Raw genomic sequence first — 23849 nt, 5'->3', positions numbered from 1 at the left:
AGCGCTGGTCCGGGTCCCCACCGCCTCCTGCTGCTCTTGACCTCCATGATCCCCGGCATGTCAGGCTCGGCTGCTCGCTTTCAGTTAAAAATGTTCCCCCTCGTGCTTTTGTTTCCACTATCCCTCTACCATGCGCTACAGCCTGGAGTCTGTTAAGCTCCTCTATGTAAATGTTTCTATATGTATCTCAAAGACAAACAACTTCAAGATCCAAGATAAACACAATATAGATGTCAGCCTATCTATCAAAGTTTACAATAAATATGCCTCACCAAGGAGGAACAGTGCCTGGTGCAAAATTTGCTTTCTTCATGCACCGTAAAAACCACTAATTAGGTGCTTTATAACAGATTGCTGCAGGAGCTTGTGGGCCTTCAGATCTCTCGGTGGTTGTCAGTGGGGTGCTTGTTACTTTGAACCGCAAACCACTGAAAGATGCAGCGTCTTGGGTTTCCAACTGATATAGAGGACCACTCTCCCCTCTGGGTGAGAGAGCTGGTGTGTTCAGGCGCTCTGTGGCACACAAGCAGTTGCTAACGAGATGGAAAAGTGGCGGTAAATCAGTTATGGGCTCCGTTCCGCACACAGGCCTATAGCAGTCGCCAGCTAGCGCTAGCTTGGGCTCCGTTCCGCACACAGGCCTAAAGCAGTCGCCAGCTAGCGCTAGCTTTTTAACTTCGTCTTACATCACAAATTAACCTACTCATTCATTTCAAATCATTTAATGAATCAACACAAGACAAGTTTTGAAAACATATAACAAAAACAAAAAAACATAAGCAATGTTTATTAGTAACAGACTCAATTTCACACTTAAAAAAAAAAAAGAGCCATGTCATTCACAAGAAAGAAATATGTTGAGCACCACCTTTACTTTTCAAAAGCCCAGTAATATCTGAGCCTCCAGAGATAGCTGCTTGCTAAAATGGATCTGCGAGGAGGAGCTCAATTGGCCAGCACATCCCGCAGCAGCCAGAACTGGTGGTGGGGATGCTGGAGCGGGTCGGTAGGGAGGCAGGTACGTGACTGGACTGGGCTCCTAGACCTTCTGTTAGATCCCGGGGGTCTACGGCTCGTCTAAGGCTCATTGGCCTACACTACAGAGTTGGGGTGAGGGGCAGTGTTCTGCCTACACTACAGAGTTGGGGTGAGGGGCAGTGTTCTGCCTACACTACAGAGTTGGGGTGAGGGGCAGTGTTCTGCCTACACTACAGAGTTGGGGCCGACCCCAGATCAGAGCTGACATGTGCGGAGCTGTGGAATGTGACGTGGGGGGGGGGGGGGGTCCAAGAGCTCGAGAAGGTTCAGCCAATCAGGAGAGAGAGCTGGCAACACGTCATCAGGCCGTGGTCCTCTACCAGGCTGGAGCGGTGTTGGCAAGTCGCCGCATGCGTCTGAAGGAGCAAACACAACGGTACACACGTGTCAGTAGTCGCATACTCAGACCCTAACCCTAACATGCACGACACAACAGCACACACAACTAAGTAGTCGCATACATGCACGACACAATAGCACACACAACCAAGTAATCGCATACATGCACGACACAATAGCACACACAACTAAGTAATCGCTGTCGTCACTGATTAGAGAATGTGGTTTAGGAGCCAGATAAAAATCATCCAACACATGAGCATTAACCATTCACATTACTTATGAGAAGTGTTGGAGTGGGGTGTGTTATAATGTCATCTCACAAGAAGTGAAACAATCAATCTCTCTCAAAATCAGGTTATGGAATTCTCTCTCTGCTGAGATACTCAAGACTTCTGCTCCTTACAAGAGATCATTTCAAGTACCACATGGGACGAGCATTTTCCTGTCATTAAGATCTCATTATGTTTGAGGCTTGTAGTTCTCACTGTAACAAGTTTACCATGCAGACTAGGAGGTTATCTGCCTATAGGTGGCTCTGGTAACTCAGACCTGGTGGTGAATATTTTACTGCTACCTCAACAAGGCCAGAACAGACGGATCATACACACGCTAGCGTGACAAATCTCTTGGTCTATCTATCCTCTGATATCACTTGGTCAAACCAGCTTGTTTGACCACCCTATGATGGTTGACCAGCTAGACCAGCAAAATTCTTACGAAAACATACCTTCAGCTGGTTAACCCAGTTTCCGATTGTAATTTAACTGGTTTCGCTTGTCGTACCACCTCAAGCTGGTCATTATAGTTGGTGTTGCTGGTCTACATTTTACTGGCCATGCCAGGATATCTTTAATCATCTGACATGAAAGTATTAAGTGCTCTCCTAGCTACTTGCTCTTTCCCACAACTAACATGCCTCCTGGCTGGGCGCCTTCTCCTCCACTCCTAATTCTCTCACCTGGTGTTTCTGTCCTGGTCCCTGATCTCTAATTCTCTCACTTGGAGTTTCTGTCCTGGTCCCTGATCTCTAATTCTCTCACTTGGAGTTTCTGTCCTGGTCCCTGATCTCTAATTCTCTCACTTGGAGTTTCTGTCCTGGTCCCTGATCTCTAATTCTCTCACCTGGTGTTTCTGTCCTGGTCCCTGATCTCTAATTCTCTCACCTGGTGTTTCTGTCCTGGTCCCTGATCTCTAATTCTCTCACCTGGAGTTTCTGTCCTGGTCCCTGATCTCTAATTCTCTCACCTGGTGTTTCTGTCCTGGTCCCTGATCTCTAATTCTCTCACCTGGTGTTTCTGTCCTGGTCCCTGATCTCTAATTCTCTCACCTGGTGTTTCTGTCCTGGTCCCGGATCTTCTTCTCCATCTCGGCGTCCGTCAGCGTCTCCAGCAGGGGGCACCACTGGTCTGCATCTCCCGTGTTCCTGATGGCGATCTCCACCGTGGGCAGCGGGTTCTCACTGCAACACAGGACTTGGACTTAGAACATTTTAATCTCCACCATAGACAGCGGGCTCTCACCGCAACACAGGACTTAGACTTGAAGCACTTTAATCTCAACCGTGGCCAGCAGGTTTTCACTGCAAGTACAGGATGCCACATCAATCAGGCACTGATAAAACTACCACGTCATCAGAGAGACATTACCGTAGAGCAGTCACATTACCATGGAGCAGAGCAGTCACATTACCGTAGAGCAGTCACATTACCGTGGAGCAGAGCAGTCACATTACCGTAGAGCAGTCACATTACCGTGGAGCAGTCTCACAGAGGCACATTACTGTGGAGCAGTCTCAAAGGCACGGTTACAAATTCATAGCTTTGCTAACAGCAGAATGTACTGAGCAAAGCTCATTCAAAATACTGGGGCCAGAAGTGAGCGGTTCTTAACCCCCTAGTACACGGACAGGCAATGCTTCATTTAATCACTCTGAGCAATACATCTGGTCTTTCAACTACAGCTGTTCAATATCGATGATGTACAGCATTTTAAACCAAGAAATGAGCCTAACACAACTCCAACGTCCCAGGCCCTGCCTATGCCTATGGAGGAAAAACAGCTCGAAATGAGCTTGAAAAAGTCACTGGACCCGGAGAGAGAATTATCAGGCCATTCTTATGACTTAACCGAGTAGGGCAGATCATGACACAAGACGTGTTTTATGAAGTCACATGAATAAAGCCGTATGAATCATTGGAAACATTTCCTCAAGGACACCAAACAGGAGACATGGCGAGAAGGAAGTGACACAAAACTTTCTTCAGGCAGAGAAGGGCATTTGTGACCCTGCAAAGCGAAACCAGTCGCTTTGGTAAAATTTTCAAAATTAAGTTATTGTGCTCACATGAATGGCCATAAACTAAGCTTTCCAACAATATGTATATTGAGGGTATTTGAGAAACTATCGCTAAGATACCGCATTCAAAGTTGACATGGTTCTACCATCACGACATGCCAGAAAAGGAGAAATTCTACTTTTTAAGTGGCGTGAATCTTCACCGGGTTTAAGAGTCAAAACAAATGTTTTTCCGTGAAATTTGTTCACGATATGAAAGTGTAGTCTATATACTGTCGAATTAAGCGAAAAATGTGAAATTCAATATTTTAGCCCGAACGTTTGTTTATCGTGGATTTTCTCAATATAGCGTCGAGCACAAAGAGCAGAAACTGGTCTCCCTCTCCCACTGTGAGTGTGTTTGTCGAGGACATTCAGGAGGCCAATAGTGCCAAGTCACTATTACACACGTCTATTATTGAGGGCAGTCGAAGTCACTATTACACACGTCTATTATTGAGGGCAGTCGAGGTCACTATTACACACGTCTATTATTGAGGGCAGTCGAGGTCACACAGACTGTCTAAGGGCACTATTAATCTGGCAGTCACATGTTTGAAATGTGACAAGATCATAGGCTGGAGAAAACGCCACGAAACGACATCACCAGGCACACACACACGACTGAAGAAACGGTTAAACTAACAATCTTGTCCATGTTATCTACATAAAACACACATGGATGCTCACACAATGCTACATTCTGGCATGATCTCTGAATCTGTATGCTAAACATAAAGCACTCTTTTAATCCACTTGGAGGTAGAGATGCACCGATCGCTCGGCCGCCGATCGGAATCGGCCGATTTTCACGTGATCGGCCACGACCGGCGACCGGCCGGTCAGTCTGAGACATGCCGATTTTATGCCGGTCAAATGCACTCGCACGTACTTGTAACAACATCACACTCACACAGCTGAGTTTGCAAAGTTTGATGAAGCTAGGCCAACAGTCAGGGCTGGATAAAGCGCTAATACTGAGTTTTTCTATGCAGCGAACGCTGTGCTTTGCCATATTGCGTGGCATTTAAGCTGTCACTTCAGGTTACAGCGCTCATCAAAGCCCGTCCTTGCCGCTAATTGCGTGCCCACAGCTGAACCACAAGCGCTATCAATAAGCAGCGACATAGCCTTTACTCAACTTAAGGCGAGACACGGCAGGAATAAACATAGTTTTGCTTCGGTTTGCCAACTTATCATGTATTCTTTCACACTACTACAACAACTAAGTCCGATTTACACATTTAGAGGTTTATTTCATTACCTTTTGTCTGATCACGCCTGTATATTTCTTCTAAATTTGCCAAAAGTTAGCATTCTAACGTGTCATAAACTACCGCGACCGTGATACAAAACATATCATGCGTGGTGTCCTTGGAAAGCTGTGTTTCTCCAGCATGACGTTATGCCATCCAAATATGGACACTTCCTTAGTATCCGCAAGCAATCGCGAAAGTTCAAAGAAGAGTGTGGACTGAGAATGTATGTCATTTGCTGTGTTTCAAGGCTTCTCAAAATTAGTTCTTTTTGTTGTCATTTTCCAACATCTCAGCCTATGTAGCACTAACTTCAGTTATCAGTATTCTGAAGATATTTACAGTTGGATATTGCATATGGATGTGAGAAGAAAATAAATAGTGTTCCTAGTGCATTTCTGTGTGAAATGAATGTCCCACACTGGGATTACTGCAGCTGAAGAAGACTTGAAGAAGAATCTGTCTATTCACATTTTTCTACCAGCCATTGATAAGTTGATTACATTTCTAACATGATGTATTAAAGAAAATATAGGCCAGAAAATAACTCTTTGTTTGTGCTGTAAAGTGGTTAGAAGAAATTAAATCGGAATCGGCTAAAATCGGTATCGGCCGGTCAAACTCGATGAAAAATCGGAAATCGGAATCGGCCAAAAAATTGCAATCGGTGCATCTCTACTTGGAGGGTATGCATACACCCTCTGGGACCAACACCACAGGCTTTACATGGCTATAGTCTACGGATGCACCCTCTGGGACCAACACAACAGGCTTTATATGGCTATAGTCTACGGATGCACCCTCTGGGACCAACACCACAGGCTTTACATGGCTATAGTCTACGGATGCACCCTCTGGGACCAACACCACAGGCTTTACATGGCTATAGTCTACGGATGCACCCTCTGGGACCAACACCACAGGCTTTACATGGCTATAGTCTACGGATGCACCCTCTGGGACCAACACCACAGGCTTTACATGGCTATAGTCTACGGTTGCACCCTCTGGGACCAACACCACAGGCTTTACATGGCTATAGTCTACGGATGCAAGGAACTCATTTCCAAATAAAGGTTCTGGAGTCTTCACCCATGATCACCCACAGCGTCCATATTCTAAAATGGTAAATAAATATAAGGAGCATAAATAAAACGTCAGCATATCTGCGTGATCAAGGGACTGTGCTCAGTGTTATAATAAATCATGTTAGTCATCTGTTTGAGATCAGATCCAGTGATCTGCAGAGAGAGGCGCGACTGGCTCTTTGTGTGTGTGCAGGCTGGATCTAATCAAACGGAGCCATGTTAAGCCCGCCTGAGTGACAGCTCAGTGACTGACAGCCTAAATGCCTCCATCCTCTCGTCTCGTCCTAGCGGCTCCAAGCTATCGCTAGCTGCCGACCAGAGCTCAAGAGGCTAAGTGCTTCAGTGTGTGCGTTGCCATGGCAATACCGAGAGGAGGAGCACCTGTATAAACAGGAGAGTGTCCCTTGTCCGTATGTGTGTGTTTGCAAGTAATCTATCTATAAATTGCATTATCAATTCTGATGCATGTTATATAGACCACAAACAATTTGAAATCTTAGTCTAATACATGTTTTTTGGTAAAACATTTTAGCTGGAGGTGACACGGTCACCGTTGATGGGGGGAATGGATGGGAAAAGATCTGGGTATGGTATGTTGAGGTGTTTTAATGCATTTCTTAGATGAATAATGGTGCCCGAACTAGAAGCCTATAACTTTTAACTTTAACGGCAAACTTTTTCTTTGCAATAGCCGCAGCCATCATTACAGTCAAGGCTGAACCAGCCTTGGTTCCACCCTTAACATGGACAAACTGCACCATTGAGATCAATATGTTTTGTTCCCACCCTGCAATTTCAGTGATTCAGTGATTTTGGTGGCACCTAGTGGTTACTCGACACAAAACATATCTCTCAATAGATCTCAGTGGTGCATTTTGCCCATGTTCAGGGTGGGAAATGAAAAAGAAAGATTTGCATAAGACAAGTCAAATTGATGTTTTAAAAAGAAGAGGTAATGCAGATTAAAGAAAAAAATATTTAAAAAATCTTTGTATATTCCCACAAGTTGTTAGGGTGCTCTGAATATGAGATCCAAAATCATTTATCAGACTCGTGAGGTCTGCTGTTCAATCCCTGATGAAATTTCTTTTCTCTTCATTGCTTTTTCTGAGAGTGTTTCTACTTATCTCAATAAGAAAAAAAAACCAAGAGCCTATGTGAAAAAAAACCCCAAGAGCCCAGCCACAAACTCCAATAACATTTTTATCAACTTTGAGGGACTGCTATGACCATGCAGGATCATCCAGACTACTAATGGTGAATTTACTGCATACTATTCCTATTTATGCACCAGCCTGCAAAATTTTAGCCACCTAAATACAGTATTTTAGTTCTTGAGCAATGGGCTTGTGAACTTTGACAAAAAAAAGAGGCAGAACAAATTTTACACCCCCCTCCCCCCATAAAACTGGCTGTTACTTGAAAAGTATTGATCTTAGCACAAAAACATTTCACAGAGTGTCTCCTGGGTAACATAGGTACACATGGTATTTTTTATCCAGATTTTTTTGAGACGCAAGTGCGTGCGCTCTGGTTGATTTAACGTGGAATGACCCAGTCGGCAAACATTGGTCGTAGTGTTATCCAATTGCATTGAAGTCCGGAATATAAACATTGCTCATACTGTTCTGACTAAGAGGTAACAATTTGAAACAAATGATAATGGTCTCAAATTTAAGGACATTTCAGAATGCCGCACATGCAAAGCAATACCCACACACACACACACACACCAGGGCTGTGATTCTTCCATTTTTAACCGGAATTCCGTTTTTTAAAGCCTGGTTTATTTCGGGTAGCCTAACCTTTTTTAACACAGGCCGCTGACAATGACGATGGGTTTGATGGTTCTTTCATTCATATCACTCAGCAAGCCTTGTCCGTTCTCTAGTGGATTTCATTGAAAGTGAAAGCAGACGGGTTGATGAATGTTTGATGCAAGTTCAATGTGTGTGAACTATTTGTTTCTTTGCCTCGCGTTCGCAGTTTGACGTGTCAGGATTTTCCGATAATGACAGCAATCTCGTGATGCTGATACTGATTTTTAATTTCTGCGCGTGTAAACTAGTCTTGGCTACTATGCCTGAAGTTAGCTGTGACAGACTAGCCTACTGGTTTTCATCGTTTTAACCACGAAGTCCGTCTACCTTAGGTCTACTAAATTGTTTAGTTAACATCACTAACTAATTGTCATTTCGCGTTTGTCCAGACGTTCACCTCCGTGCGCCCCATGTCATTCAAAACATATTTCGGGATGGCTATCTCACCTTGAGAAAACGTATGATAGTGCTAAGAGATTAACACTTGGTCATGCTTGGTAAACATTAGTCTTGTGCATAACATTGAGCTGAAGTTTTTAGTGGAAATGGCCTACTGTAGCATTGTGGTGACAGATGAAAAAAGTCGCCTTAAAGGCACAGTCTGAATTTTAATCCTAGCTCTCCATTTAGTGTGCGCACTTGCAAAACTAGTGCTGTAGCCTATCACAGGGCCTACCATTTATTTTAGGAGAGGTCCTTTGGAAGGAGAGAGAGTGGTGTCATTTGATTTTCTTTGGAACTTAAATATCAACAACCTTCAATCAGCATCAATATACAATATACAAGGCCTATGGTTCACTACATTGTACAGAACTAGAGGACTGTAAGGGGGCAGGCTATATGTTATCAAGTAGGCCTATACTAGATAATGTAGTCAAAATTATAACTTTATGTTGGTTTATGTTAAAACATGTTATGAAATGAGAAAATCCATGGTTCTACATCTTGTTGGCAAAATTATCATGATAGCCTATTAGTCTTGAGTAGGCCTAGGCTACTTTGCTCCATTATAAATTAGTTTTCTTTAGGCCTTACAGAGTATATTGTAATATGTTATAATGTTTGAAATACTGTATCTCAGTTTCTCAATAGTTCTCATAAAAGTCATAAGAAGTCATCATTTAAGGGGTTATTTTTCAAAATGTTCTCCCGGGGGTGCATGCCCCCGGACCCCCCTAGTAAATTCAATTTGTGAAGTACACAGTAGTAGCCAAGACTGTAGTATAATATAAAAGCCGCGGCTAATAGTTAGGAATGCAGTATGCAGTATGCAGTATGCAGTATGCAGTAGTGTACAGTATACACTACAGCAGCGGTCCCTGCTGGGGGGGAGGTGTTGTGTGCGCTGGGTATATTCTCCTTTTTTTTGGTCCTTTGCCAATCACAACCCTGACACACACACACACACACACACACGCAAAGCAATACCCATACACACACACACACACACACGCAAAGCAATACAGGAATAGCATTTTGGAACAGGCACTGCACTAGTTCTAAATAAGAACAGTATTTAATCCTGTCTGTGCCCAGTTCTGGACATTAGAGCACTTCTGTTCATGTTGGTGTGTGTACCTAAGAGAGAGTGTGTGGGTGAGAGTGTGAGTGTGTGTGAGTATTACCTGAAGGCGTAGGTCCTCTGGTGTGAGTGTGTACGTGTGTGTGTGTGTGTGTGTGTGTGCGTGTGAGTATTACCTGAAGGCGTAGGTCCTCTGGTGTGAGTGTGTACGTGTGTGTGTGTGTGTGTGTGTGCGCGTTTGTATTACCTGAAGGCGTAGGTCCTCTGGTGCCAGCTCAGCTGTCCTCTGATGCTGTAGGCGATGGTGGTGACGAACTCTCCCCCCAGGCCCAGCTCAGAACACAGCTTCAGCGCAAACTGCTCTGGGGAGTTCTCCTGCTCGCACATGTCCCACTCAAACTGGTCCACCAGCGAGATATTCCCCACATGGATGTTGAGCTACACACACACACACACACACACACACACACACACACACACACACAGTTATAAACAAGAAATCAGCCAGTCAGCCACTCTCTGACAGACAGTCTGTAACGCCCCAATACATGTTGCCCCTCCACATAATGTCGCTAAGCAACCACTCATTTCTAAACAAAGAACTCATACAGACAAAAAGGAAACAACAAACCTCCATCTATTAGTTTAGTCACACACACACATGTGGTACAAACAAACACCTCCATCTATTAGTTTAGTCACACACACACGTGATACAAACACACACCTTTTAGTTTAGTCACACACACGTGATACAAACACACACCTCCACCTTTTAGTTTAGTCAAACACACACCTCCATCTATTAGTTTAGTCACACACACGTGATACAAACACACACCTCCACTTTTTAGTTTAGTCAAACACACACCTCCATCTTTTAATTTAGTCACACACACGTGATACAAACACACACCTCCACCTTTTAGTTTAGTCAAACACACACCTCCATCTTTTAATTTAGTCACACACACAAACACGACACCTCCATCTTTTAGTTTAGTCACACACACAAGCACATGACACCTCCATCTTTTAGTTTAGTCACACACACATGCACATGACACCTCCCCCCACCTTGATGATGACTCTCTGGTCCGTCTGCTCCTCCAGCAGACTGTCGGTGGGGTACGACTCCATCTGCTGGCGGATGGCGGAGGCGATAGCAGGAACGAAGGTCAAGGGGTTCAGGTCAAGGTCGTCACACAGGATCTCCGCAAACATCTCCGGGGTCATCAGCTTCTCTGGAGGAGTGAAGAGAAAAACAAAAGGAGAGAGAGAGAGAGAGCGAGCACAGAAAGGGAAGGGAGAGGAAGAGAGAAAAACAGAGAGAGGGAAAGAGAAAGGAAGAGGAAGAGACCGAGAGAGAGGGAAAAAGAAAGGAAGAGGAAGAGAAGAGAGAGAGAGGGAAAGAGAAAGGAAGAGGAAGAGAAGAGAGAGAGAGGGAAAGAGAAAGGAAGAGGAAGAGACCGAGAGAGAGGGAAAGAGAAAGGAAGAGAAGAGAGAGAGAGGGAAAGAGAAAGGAAAACAGGTAAAGGGGGGGCCGTTGGACAGGGGACAGTTGAAAAGTCAATAGACATTTCCACACACAGGATTTCTGATCCCTAGAGTACATCTACACCTTTACTCATTTACCTTAGACACATTTACCTTTATCCATTTGGATGATACTTTTATCTGATCCCTAGAGTACATCTACACCTTTACTCATTTACCTTAGACTTAGAAATAAATCAATTTTAAGTGATGAAAATCACTACCATGTCGAGGTGTTTATGTATTCTTCTGGTGTATTAAAAGGAGAAGTTCACGCTAGCATGACAAACAAAGTTTATAATGTAACGGCAAACTGGACTAATCTATGAAGTTAGCTAATGTCAACTCGTAAATTAATTCGCGCAAAAACGTTCCTTTTTCTGTAAAACAATCATCTGGCATATTGACTTGTTTAGAACAGAAATTTGGTTGCTACGGAGGCATGACATCACACTTACGCACTCTATATAGAATGAGATTTAATGTTAGCACTTAGTTAGGAATGACCACTGCATCTTTCAACACTAGTACTAGAGGATAGAAGTGCCTACATTAGAAGTACTTGTCACTGTGTGGTAGGAAAAGTGGTAGAGGGAGAGGGGAGAGGAGAGACGGTAGGGGGAGGAGTGTGCCAAGTGTGCCTCATGTACGTCAGGTTGTCAGAAGCACTATGAGACGAGAAATCCTTGGAAGAGTTGCATCTTTGAAACATTTTTGAAGAGTAGTTTTTTGACGGGGAGTAATATTCAGTAGTAAAGTCCATATCTGGCTTATACCATTAATACCATCGTCGAGGACAAACGACACTTTAACAACAGAAAACGGCAAACGGCTGCTTCCCTGATTGTGCCCAATGTACAGTGATGTCATACTTTTTAAATTACTGTCAGAAATCATGATTACCGTTCATGTTCCAAGTGAAGGCATCTCGCAGTTTCTGCCCGTCAATCTCCATATCAAGCCGGATGGGAACCAAAACTTCAGGCTGGGAGGCGTTCTCATGGATTACAGCAGGATCGTGGTCATCAAAGCTGCAGAGAGAACAGTTCTTATGGATTACGGCAGGATCGTGGTCCTCAGTTGTTGATTCTGACGGCTCTAGGCTAACGGAAATCTGTTTTTCACCTCCAAATTAAACTGCAACGAATTGGGAAGTCCTTTCCACCACCAGGAAGTCCATAAATAAAAAATGGTTATGCATAATTAAATCGTTATCCTATTGACATTATTATCCTATCCTAGTATCCTACTGGCAGACTGACATATCAGCACTTCGTAAAGACGAAAAGATGATCAGTGTTTCCCACACATAGACAAATTTGTGGCGGTGCGCCACAGATTCAGCACCGGCCGCCACATATTGCGTTTCGTTATTCTTTTATTTATTTATTTTGAAACGCTATTGAAAAACACGCAGCATTCGTAAAGCTGAATTTACTTTCCCTGCGCTCCCTCTCTGTCACTCACGTGTCTGTCTCTCACACACACGCACACACACACACACACAGCCCCTCCTCCGTGCACACCGCGGCTGTCTGTCTCCATGAAAACCAACGAGATCATCCCTGGAAGCGTGGTTGGTGGTCGCACTGATGCACCGGACGCTGCTCGGGTAGAAGCATAAAGTTCTCCCGCAACTTTTGTAGACTATGCGTGCAACTTAATTACCAAACAGTAGAAGTAAACTCATTCTACTCGGCCCGCTCTCGTGCGTGCTCAATGGACACCCGTCCTCCACATGCACATTTAATCCAAATAAAACATTCACAATCGTGAACGCATTGACGCTCAGAAGACGGCTAGCTAAATTACTGTTATATTCGGTTAGCATCATTAGTAGGCTATGCTGCAGACATTTGATTAAAACTCTTGCATTCAAGTTGACTGACCAACCATGTTTTTCAACTCCAAGACTTAAAAGGGCCTGTCCCAAGGAGAAAAAGTATTAGCTTACCTTGAAACTTAAACACATGTGGGGAAACTGAACAGTTCAACCAGTAGTATGATAAGCTTAGCCTGCTACTTTGTTTACAATATTTTGAGGCTTCAACCAGACAGCTGAATTTGAGAAGTGGAGTTGTAATATGAATAGTAGGCTATAACCTGCATAAAGTTGGCTGTTATGAATATCAGAAATGTCAGTATATATAATGTAAATAATTACATCATCTTCACATACAGCTTCACATCTCGGTAAAAAAAACAAAAAAACATTATATGTTATGAAAGGAGAGCGAAAAAAGGCGATGCAATGAAAATGAAAAATGAAAATATGGGTGCACCCTGCACCCCTCCCCCCCAACCCCCGCCCCCCCCCCCCCCCCGTCAGACATGGGGCGACCACCACACATTGCCTTCTAATCTGTGGGAAACACTGGATGATGATTAAAGATATTCTATATTAGTGATAACAATAATGTTCCATAAATAAAATATATATTTTACTTCGCCCCCTCACAAATGAAATAGCGTTAAAACACTAATGTGGGGAAGTTTTGAAAGAGTATAGATTTTTTTCTCAACACCACCAAAATAAGTGTGACCTCTCTAGTTACCAGAGAGGAAAAGTCCTCTTCTTGTCTCTGCCCAGGCGGTTGCGGTTGATGGCGGTGGAGCAGGGCACGGCATCCAGATGATGGGAGCTGTTGGGGAGGGTGGGAACCCACTGGCTATTCCGCTTGGCCTTCTGTTCCCTGCACAATGTGAGGACATACAACATGTTCACAAGACCAACTACAGACAATAGAAATGCCTTCTCACTGACCTTTTTGCAGCTATGCTGCATATTTCGCTTAAATGCAATCAGGTCTGGTGTACACTGCGGTCACTAGGTTCATGTGTTACACCACTGACATCTATCAGTGTCACTGATAAACAAATGTTGATTACCAGTTGGCTCCTCTACTTTCGCTTTCCATGCCGTGTTACCTGAGATAGGCGGGAGGCTCCGTGCTAATGGACACAGCTTTATATTTCTCATCGTTGCCTTCAAAGATCTCCTCACATTCAGAGGCCTTCAGTAGAGTTACGCTGGTGGCTAAATGTGTATATCCATTAGCAACATCAAACGAACACAGAATAATAATACTGATTTGGCAGATTAAACATACGGGTCCAAAAGAAAATCATTGCCTTACCATGTGATGAGGCGACTATTTTCTTTCGCTCCTCGACAGAAGCGAGCCTTCTCCACAATGATGGGTACCGTTTGTATAAGGACCCTCTAAACATGCGCAAGTAGTTTCCAACCTGTAAGCAGTGAGCAAGCCTTTAGAACACCAGTTAGCCCACGCTAGCGTCCAGTTAAGTTTCAGATAACGTTGTGTTGCTGTCATCTGTTAGCTGACGTTAGCTAGCTAGCTACCACTAGCTGGCTTCATTCAAAAACAGGCCTGTTTGGAAAAGCATCCTTTAATATGTTTAAGCGGTCATTTTAAACTGAGCGGGATGAAATGAAAACAAGTCTATGTGCACCCACGACAAGAAGCTGAAACAATAGTCATTCATGCTTTAAAAACGCATAGGGTGAAAAATAAGCCATAAGAAACAAAGAGCTAGCCAGTGGTAAATGCTAGCGGACATTTATATAACGAATTTCTTTTTTATGTTCGTTGAGATTCTATTCAAACAAATTTGCATAAAGTTGATTGAATTGTGTATACCTCTGATCCAACCATATAGAAATCTCCATCTTGCTCGAGTTGAAATTTTATCGGCTTTTGACCAAAGGTTTTACTTAGCGCCATCTTTGCCGTTAGCAAGTTGGAACCATAGACCTAACCAGAAACGAGACTACTGCATCTGCGCAATCGATCGTTTTTCTCTCCTTCTTCCGTTGACCTACCCGCACTGTAGGGTAAATGTGCAGATCTAGAGCGTTACTGACGCCTGCTGTTGTGGAAGAAAACAGCGATTTTAGTTTCCTTTCCGCTTTCCTCTTCAGAAATATGTGATGTTTTGGCGAAATTAAATGTATATTACCAAATATAAACCTTGTATTTTACAATATACTATGCCTTATGATGTCTGATGTCTTGTCGTCTACTTAAACATGTAAAACATACAAGTATTTGATATAAAATCGCTGATCCCACTTACACAAGAGTTTCCAACAGGGGGCAGTAGTCTCAGTACTGTTGTTTACATGCGCAGGGACAGCGGTAGCGTAGCCCGCCTAATCGTAGAAGAAGAAGGAAGCGGAAGTGTGCGGGAGGTTTAAATCGTCCCGCTTGAGAGTCGAGAGTGTGATACTGCTGCTGCTGCTGCTGCTTTTGCAAAGTTGGGGATACTCAAACGTTTTAAAATGTCACTGGAAAGGTATGATTTATTTTCAGATTATCTGTATATGTCTGTTGCTTATGGACCTGTGCAACGCGGTTTTGTTAGTCGAACATTTGAATGTGTGGATAGATGACGTTCTACATTAAGACACAAGTAAAAGTGTCCCAGGGCAGAGTTACGTTAGCCATCAAAATCTATATTAGTTGCAGACAATGTTAAATAGCTATTTATGGACGTTGAAACCAGACACATCTAAAACATAACCTGTGATCACGTGTCAGAATAAATTCCCAAAGACAAATTGCACTTACATAGGAGTTCCATTGAATCGGCGTTTGCGCGCTCAATTTGTCGGGTAGTCAAAGGCAAACCTGTGCAACATGTGCGACAGATCAGTTTTTTCTGATGCAATTTGTATTATGTTTATATTGATTGACAGATTCCCTTTTCCTAAACAATATGTTCGATTAATTCGCAAGTGTAAATAGTCTTTGTAACAATTTTATGGCGCGATCAAACTATCTCTTGAGCTAAGCTTCTCGCTTGCCTAGCATAATGGCGGGCAGCACGGTCTTAACGATAGTTGGTATCCATAAAGCAAAACTATGTCCAGTGCAGTGGATGTAAAAGTGAAATTTGCGCAGGCATCACGTGTATAGATATTCAATTTAATTACCTTTCACTTAAGGTTCATGTCAATCAATAAGATGTCATTTGGCGGCAAGGCAAACCCTAGCACACCAAGCCTGACTTGTCTGTTTACTAATGTAGCCATAGCAAGATGTTCCGCACCACATTGTCTACTTACATTTTCTGCGTGTCCACATCTGTCAATCACTAATTCGTGATAATTTACAGATTGTTCAATCGACGGGGTTTTGTATGTTTTGCAGAAATGGTTTAAATCTGGTTTAGTGATCACTCTGATTGAAGAGAAGTGGAATCCGCTTGGCGCTCAATCGCAGATGCCACATGCCCGAGTGCATTCGTGGCACATTGCCTATTTAATATTGCGTTGGCGTGCCGTTTCCCTCCCGTACAATGTACTTAATGTTATGATATTCTTCAGATGTGTTGGCTATTCTTTGACTGAGGGTATCGTCTTTCACCAGACCACTTCAGGAGCTTCCTAGCTTGAGCGAGAATCTGGAGAGCTCCCTGCTCGGCTCACAGAGAAGTAAACGGCCGAAACGACCCCACGCGGCATGCCTCGATGCTGAAAATACTCCGCAGGAACTCATTCAGAACTGGTCACCACCGCACAAACACCAGCGGGTTGCAGACAAGGGGAAGGAGAACGAAGAAAATGTGTTTATTTTGGCGAGGCGACCCAGGAAGCGGAGAGATTCTCTAGGTAAGAGTCTCTTTAAGTATTGTCTTGTACTTGGTCATAATCTCCCCAAATTGTTTAGCATTTATAGGTTTCTGTTATTATGTAACTCATTGTGGACCTCGAGGTTCTTAAATGACCATTCATCTGAAAGAGTGAGCTGATTTGGTCTCAAATGAGCATAATGCCCATATCCCCATATGTTTCTATGGCAACCTAAATGGTATGACGACCTGTGAAACTCTCATCCTGCTGTGACTGGTTCTGATCTCTGGCCTCATATCTCATGTCATATCTGCTGAGCCTGGTCCTGATCTCTAACCCTAACGCTGTCGTATGTGGTATGACTGGTCCTGATCCCTAACCCTAACTCTGTCATATGTGGTATGACTGGTCCTGATCCCTAACCCTAACGCTGTCATATGTGGTATGACTGGTCCTGATCCCTAACCCTAACTCTGTCGTATGTGGTATGACTGGTCCTGATCCCTAACCCTAACTCTGTCGTATGTGGTATGACTGGTCCTGATCCCTAACCCTAACTCTGTCATATGTGGTATGACTGGTCCTGATCCCTAACTCTAACTCTGTCATATGTGGTATGACTGGTCCTGATCCCTAACCCTAACTCTGTCATATGTGGTATGACTGGTCCTGATCCCTAACCCTAACTCTGTCATGTGTGGTAGGTGTTTGCTGGGACCATCTGCCTGACGAGCTGCTCCTGCGGATCCTGTCCTGCCTGTCGCTACGCGATCTGCTCCGGACCTCCAGGGTTTGCAAGCGCTGGCACCAGCTCTCGTATGTTGCCACGGCTACACATCCGTTTCGCTACGTGCGTACGTGCTTGTGTGTGTTGGTGTGCTGATGGAGGCGTGTTCTTGGTGTTCACCAGGTTTGATGAGTCCCTCTGGCAGAGCGTGGATCTGGAGGGAAAAGTCCGACTCGGCAACGCTCTCGGCCAGGTGCTGTCTGCTGGCACCCAGAGACTACGATGCCCACACACTTCTATTGGAGAACCGGGCTTTACCCATAAAGAGTAAGTTCTATTGGAGAACCGTGCTTTACCCATAAAGAGAAGGTTCTATTGGAGAACCATGCTTTACTATATTGGAGAACCATGCTTTACCCATAAAGAGTAAGTTCTATTGGAGAACCGTGCTTTACCCATAAAGAGTAAGTTCTGTTGGAGAACCGTGCTTTACCCATAAAGAGTAAGTTCTGTTGGAGAACCGTGCTTTACCCATAAAGAGAAGGTTCTGAGAGTTCTGCTTCTAGTCTAATACTTGTGGCATGAGTGTGTAATGTAGGAGATAAGATTGATTGATTGATTTTGTCATGACTAATGGCAAATCGAAGGCACCATAATTGAAACATTTTATCATAAACAAATGACTGGTCTGATGTCGTCTCCAGACAAGGTGAACAGACCTAACCCCTTGGGCTGTGTTGTTCACCTAGTCCAGGCCTATTGCATCATAACCTAATTTCATGTTGTGATTAAGCATTAGTAGTTATTTATTTAGGCCAAGCCTATTGCGTCATAATAACCTAGTTTCATGTTGTGATTATGTATCAGTAGTTTATTTGTTTTCAGTAGTTTATTTATGTAAAGAGTGACCTTTGACCTCTCGCCCACAGGCCACTGCGAGTTCAGCACATGGACCTGTCTGGCTGCACCGTCTCAGCTGACGTCGTTTATGACATCATTTCCCGCTGCGCACAGCTACAGAACCTCAGTCTGGAGGGGCTGGCTCTCTCGGACGGCATTTTACAGTATGTAGAAACCCTGTTTAAACCAACCTACCTCCTGCATGTGCTACCTACTTTCTAAATGGATCAGTTTATGTATGTTGTTCAACACGACGTAACATTGTATTCCTATGGCAACACTCCATGTTGTGTACTGTGATGGTGAATGTAACACGGAGTGAATGCAGGAAGGCCCAAGTGGTGATGTGTTTGTTCCTGCACTGAAGTCTGTTCCGTTGTTCAGGTCTCTGGCGCAGAATCCACAGCTGGTGCGGCTCAACTTGAGTGGATGTTCAGGATTCTCCTCTGCAACTCTGGCCCAGATGCTGCAGTCCTGCACACGGTACACTATTAGTGTTGATATGTTTAACTGACTATATTAGGAGTGCAGTTGCCTCTGCTATGGGAATCAGGTTTGAGGCTCCGATGTAAAGTCGTATCGTTCCCCCTCATCTGCAGGCTGACGGAGCTGAACGTGTCCTGGTGTGACTTCAGCAACGAGCACGTGAAGGCCGTAGTGAGCAACGTCACTCCATCCGTCTCCCAGCTCAACATCAGTGGCTACCGGCAGAACCTCACCATGGAGGGTAACTACAGCAGCTCACCAGGCTGCTCTCTACAGCACAGTCAACTAGCATTTAGTATTAAACACATCCGTCTCCCAGCTCAACATCAGTGGCTAGATAGATAGATACTTTATTGATCCCCAAGGCAGAACCTCACCATGGAGGGTAACTACAACAGTAGCATGTAGTATTAAACGCACATGTAGTTTAAACACACAGTGTACTAGCATGTAGTATTAAACACACAGTGTACTAGCATGTAGTATTAAACACAGTATACTAGCATGTAGTATTAAACACACAGTGCACTAGCATGTAGTATTAAACACACAGTATACTAGCATGTAGTATTAAACACAGTATACTAGCATGTAGTATTAAACACACAGTGTACTAGTATGTAGTATTAAACACACAGTGTACTAGCATGTAGTATTAAACACACAGTGTACTAGCATGTAGTATTAAACACACAGTGTACTAGCATATAGTATTAAACACAGTATACTAGCATGTAGTATTAAACACACAGTGCACTAGCATGTAGTATTAAACACACATGGCCTCACGTAGTGGAAGATATGTGTGGAGTCAGCGGTGGTCATGGAGTACTAATGGACTAGATTACGGCTGTTTCAGAACAGAGTTCCCATTGGACATTTCAGGATGTTTGCAGCATGTGCTGTAGGGGAGCGCTGGTAGTGAGTGGTGTAGTGCAGGATGCACAATGCTTTGTGTGTTAAGTATGAGTATAACTATGTGTGTGTTGAGTATAAGTATGTGTGTATTGAGTATAACTATGTGTGTATTGAGTATACGTATGTGTGTATTGAGTATACATATTTGTGTATTGAGTATACATATTTGTGTATTGAGTATACATATTTGTGTATTGAGTATACATATTTGTGTATTGAGTATAAGTATGTGTGTATTGAGTAATAGTATAAGTATTTGTGTAGTGAAAGTATTTGTGTTTTCATGCAGACTTGAGGTGCCTGGTGGAGAGATGCCCCAGTATTGTCCACCTGGACCTCAGGTGAGGAGTTGGCTGAAAGAAAAACTTTTTTTGTGTGTGTGTGTATATTAGTGCATTAGTGCAGTGACAGCGTGCTGGTGTGTGTATAATCATGTGTTGTGTGTGTGTGTGTGTGTGTGTGTGTGTGTATATTAGTGCATTAGTGCAGTGACAGCGTGCTGGTGTGTGTATAATCATGTGTTGTGTGTGTGTGTGTGTGTGTGTGTGTGTATATTAGTGCATTAGTGCAGTGACAGCGTGCTGGTGTGTGTATAACTGCAGTGACAGCGTGCTGGTGTGTGTATAATCATGTGTTGTGTGTGTGTGTGTGTGTGTGCGCAGTGACAACGTGCTGGTGTGTGTATAATCATGTGTTGTGTGTGTGTGTGTGTGTGTGCAGTGACAGCGTGCTGGTGTGTATATAATCATGTGTTGTGTGTGTGTGTGTGTGTGTGTGTGTGTGTGCAGTGACAGCGTGCTGGTGTGTGTATAATCATGTGTTGTATGTGTGTGTGTGTGTGTGCAGTGACAGTGTGCTGGTGTGTGTATAATCATGTGTTGTGTGTGTGTGTGTGCGCAGTGACAGTGTGCTGGTGTGTGTATAATCATGTGTTGTGTGTGTGTGTGTGTGTGTGTGCAGTGACAGTGTGCTGGTCACCATCGACAGTTTCCCCATCCTGCAGCAGCTGTCGTCCCTCAGACACCTCGGCCTGAGCCGCTGCTACCAGATCCACCCGGCCGCCCTGCTGTGAGTACACACACACGCACACACACGCGCACATACACACACACACACACGCATACGCACGCGCGCATACACACACACACACACACACACACACACACACCTCGGCCTGAGCCGCTGCTACCAGATCCACCCGGCCGCCCTACTGTGAGTACACACACACACACACACACACACACACACACACACACACACGCATACGCACGCGCGCATACACACACACACACACACACACACACACACACCTCGGCCTGAGCCGCTGCTACCAGATCCACCCGGCCGCCCTGCTGTGAGTACACACACACACACACACACACGCACGCGTGCATACACACACACACACACACACACACACACACACACACACACACACACACACACACACACACACGGCCGCCCTGCTGTGAGTACACACACACACACACACACACGCGCGCATACACACACACACACACACACACACACACACACACGGCCGCCCTGCTGTGAGTACACACACACACACACACATACGCGCGCATACACACACACACCCACGGCCGACCTGCTGTGAGTACACACACACATACGCATGCGCACGCGCGCATACACACACACCCACGGCCGCATTGCTGTGAGTGCACACACACACACACACGCACGGCCGCATTGCTGTGAGCACACACACACGCCTTGCTGTGAGAGCATATACATGCAATTCATTGTTCCCATAGAACATGAAGGTCTCCTTTTCGGTTGTGTAGAGTTTTCTGTTTCACCAATATGATCTTAATTACTCTTGAACACAAATACAGCCATGCAGCTAGAAAACATTACTCTTTAACACTTATATACAGTATATACACAGCCATGCAGCTGGAACACACATGTAGAGTTAAGATGCAGCGAGGATTTTATGTTTTTATTATTAATCTATTATTAATTACACATCTGTGCTTTTATCTGCCATCACTGTTTGGTTTTGTTTATGTAAAGCACATTGAATGACCTGTGTATGAAATGCGCTATTGCACATGCTTGCTGACAGCATTGATGCTGTTCGGAGCTTTAACCCCTTGCCCACCTCCAGCACCCAGGGAAGCTTTAACCCCTTGCCCACCTCCAGCACCCAGGGAAGCGTTAACCCCTTGCCCACCTCCAGCACCCAGGGAAGCGTTAACCCCTTGCCCACCTCCAGCACCCAGGGTTGCTTTGGGAGGTTGATAACTTCATAAAATGCTGGTGCCATGGTGCCAACAGTGGAAGTTGGTAGAGAGGGAGTGTAGAGAGGGAGTGTAGGGGCTAGTTTAAGAGGGAGTGTAGAGAGGGAGTGTAGGGGCTAGTTTAAGAGGGAGTGTAGAGAGGGAGTGTAGGGGCTAGTTTAAGGAAGAGCCTCCCTCTCACCTGTACTCCCACTGACTCAGTCTCTCCTTGCCCAGTCTCACCTGTACGCCCCCTCAGTCTCACCTGTACGCTCAGTCTCACCTGCCCAGTCTCACCTGTACGCTCAGTCTCACCTGCCCGCTCAGTCTCACCTGCCCAGTCTCACCTGTACGCTCAGTCTCTCCCGACCCAGTCTCACCTGTACGCCCAGTCAGTCTCTCCCTGCCCAGTCTCACCTGTACGCCCCCTCAGTCTCACCTGTCCAGTCTCACCTGTCCAGTCTCACCTGTACGCCCCCTCAGTCTCACCTGTCCAGTCTCACCTGTCCAGTCTCACCTGTACGCCCCCTCAGTCTCACCTGTCCAGTCTCACCTGTACGCCCAGTCTCACCTGTACGTCCACTGACTGCGTCTCTTCCTGCGTCCGTGTCCTGCAGGGAGTTTGAGCGGTTTGCGGAGCTGCAGACGCTGGAGGTGTTTGGGCTGGTGCAGGACGCTCACCTGCCGGCGCTGATGAAGGAGCTGCCCAACCTGCGCCTGAACTCCCAGCGCTTCACCCCCATCGCCCGGCCGACGCCCTCCGGCCGCGGCACCAGCGGCACCAGCGGCACCGGCACCAGCGCGGCCATGTGGGGTCTCCCCTGCTCTCTGGTCTACCGGCTATAGTACATCCAGGTCAAAGGTGACGAGAGTGGGAGTGCCATGTGGGGTCTCCCCTGCTCACTGGTCTACCGGCTATAGTACATCCAGGTCAAAGGTGACGAGAGTGGGAGTGCCATGTGGGGTCTCCCCTGCTCACTGGTCTACCGGCTATAGTACATCCAGGTCAAAGGTGACAAGAGTGGGAGTGACAAATGGACCAAAACCTTCACGTAACTAGCTATGGTTCCAGCAAAGACTGAAAAGGGATTTTTTTTTTTTTTTTTTTTTTTTTTTTGTGGTTTTATCAATGGTACAAATGTTTCAATTGCATAGCTGTCGTTCAGGCTCAATTGTAGAGTCGGCAGGTAGAGTTTCCTTTCACACCAGCTTTACATTGACTTAACCATGCCTAATTTTTACCCCATGTAGATTTGTTTCAATGGATATGTTCAAAATATCCCAAGATTTTACCTTATCATTGTTACCATGGAAAAGACTATTACACATTTTTAGTGGGCACATCCTGACTGGCGTTTTAGAATCCGTATCTGCTGGAGCCCTGATGTATACGACAATCGCAAGAATCAGAATCCGTGTGCTGGTGAACGCGCGCTCGTGTTTCAGTGTGCTGGTCAACATGCGCTCGTGTTTCAAGCGGCCTTTTCTAGCGTCGAACTCTGCTGCTGCTCGTGCTACCCAGACCAGCATTACGCGTAAAAACTACCCAGCACACACACGTAACAACTACCCAACACATACACACACGCGTAACAACTACCCAGGTACTATTACACGTAAAAACACACAGGGAAGTATTATGTGTAACATCTGCCTAGGGAAGTATTAGAAGAGCTTGAGTGTTAAGGGAAGTATTAAGAGCTTAAGCGTGCAACTACCCAGGGATGTATTAAGCTTTTAAATAATTAAAAAAAAAACCTCATCCTGATGTGAGGCGCCATTTGTTCTAAAGATGGCCAAAAGAAATGTGCGGTGTGCAGTCGGACAGCACAGTGTGATGATGTGGAGTTGTAATAGAATGTGATTTCAACGTACCTGGCTGATGAGATATGTTCACTTGATAAATTAACCTCTGAACAGGACCTTGTGCTAGAGTTACATTGGAGGTGATTGTTAGAAATATTTTTGTAAAAATGGATTGCATTCATGAAGTTGTTCATGTTTTGATGTAAATAAATGTTTTTCTACTTACTGTATGT

The 23849-nt window shown here is 44.8% G+C and overlaps 2 protein-coding genes across 2 annotated transcripts; one reads left to right on the top strand and one right to left on the bottom strand.

Moving 5' to 3' along the window:
- Positions 1 to 706: 706 nt before the first annotated feature.
- On the bottom strand, positions 707 to 14755 carry smarcb1b (SWI/SNF related, matrix associated, actin dependent regulator of chromatin, subfamily b, member 1b). The gene is made up of 9 exons (XM_062527681.1): positions 14600 to 14755; positions 14075 to 14186; positions 13866 to 13974; positions 13493 to 13630; positions 11841 to 11968; positions 10479 to 10645; positions 9649 to 9839; positions 2708 to 2839; positions 707 to 1394 (listed from the first exon to the last, which is right to left on the bottom strand). Exons 1-9 carry the CDS (start codon positions 14681 to 14683, stop codon positions 1355 to 1357), a joined length of 1101 nt encoding a protein of 366 aa, XP_062383665.1. The 5' UTR covers positions 14684 to 14755; the 3' UTR covers positions 707 to 1354.
- Positions 14756 to 15146: 391 nt separating this feature from the next.
- On the top strand, positions 15147 to 23842 carry skp2 (S-phase kinase-associated protein 2, E3 ubiquitin protein ligase). The gene is made up of 11 exons (XM_062527425.1): positions 15147 to 15254; positions 16331 to 16572; positions 17238 to 17349; positions 17444 to 17587; positions 18190 to 18324; positions 18545 to 18643; positions 18760 to 18887; positions 19854 to 19905; positions 20525 to 20632; positions 22428 to 22672; positions 22823 to 23842. The coding sequence occupies exons 1-10, from the start codon at positions 15241 to 15243 to the stop codon at positions 22654 to 22656; spliced, it is 1263 nt and encodes a 420-aa protein (XP_062383409.1). The 5' UTR covers positions 15147 to 15240; the 3' UTR covers positions 22657 to 22672; positions 22823 to 23842.
- The last annotated feature ends 7 nt before the right edge of the window (positions 23843 to 23849 follow it).

Source organism: Sardina pilchardus, chromosome 23 (genome assembly GCF_963854185.1).
Source record: "Sardina pilchardus chromosome 23, fSarPil1.1, whole genome shotgun sequence".
Taxonomy (NCBI): Eukaryota; Metazoa; Chordata; class Actinopteri; order Clupeiformes; family Clupeidae; genus Sardina; species Sardina pilchardus.
The sequence above is the reverse complement of the archived record's forward strand: the minus strand, read 5'-3'. Positions and strand labels throughout refer to the sequence as shown.

Coding starts and splice junctions, on each gene's coding strand:
- smarcb1b (XM_062527681.1), bottom strand. CDS start 14,683: ATGGCGCTAAGTAAAACCTTTGGTCAAAAGCCGATAAAATTTCAACTC. Junction 11,969..13,492: donor AAGAGGACTTTTCCTCTCTG/GTAACTAGAGAG, acceptor TTCTCTCTGCAG/CTTTGATGACCACGATCCTG. Junction 9,840..10,478: donor ACCAGAGAGTCATCATCAAG/GTGGGGGGAGGT, acceptor GTGTGTGTGTAG/CTCAACATCCATGTGGGGAA.
- skp2 (XM_062527425.1), top strand. Junction 17,588..18,189: donor CCGGGCTTTACCCATAAAGA/GTAAGTTCTATT, acceptor TCTCGCCCACAG/GCCACTGCGAGTTCAGCACA. Junction 18,888..19,853: donor GCAGAACCTCACCATGGAGG/GTAACTACAGCA, acceptor GTTTTCATGCAG/ACTTGAGGTGCCTGGTGGAG.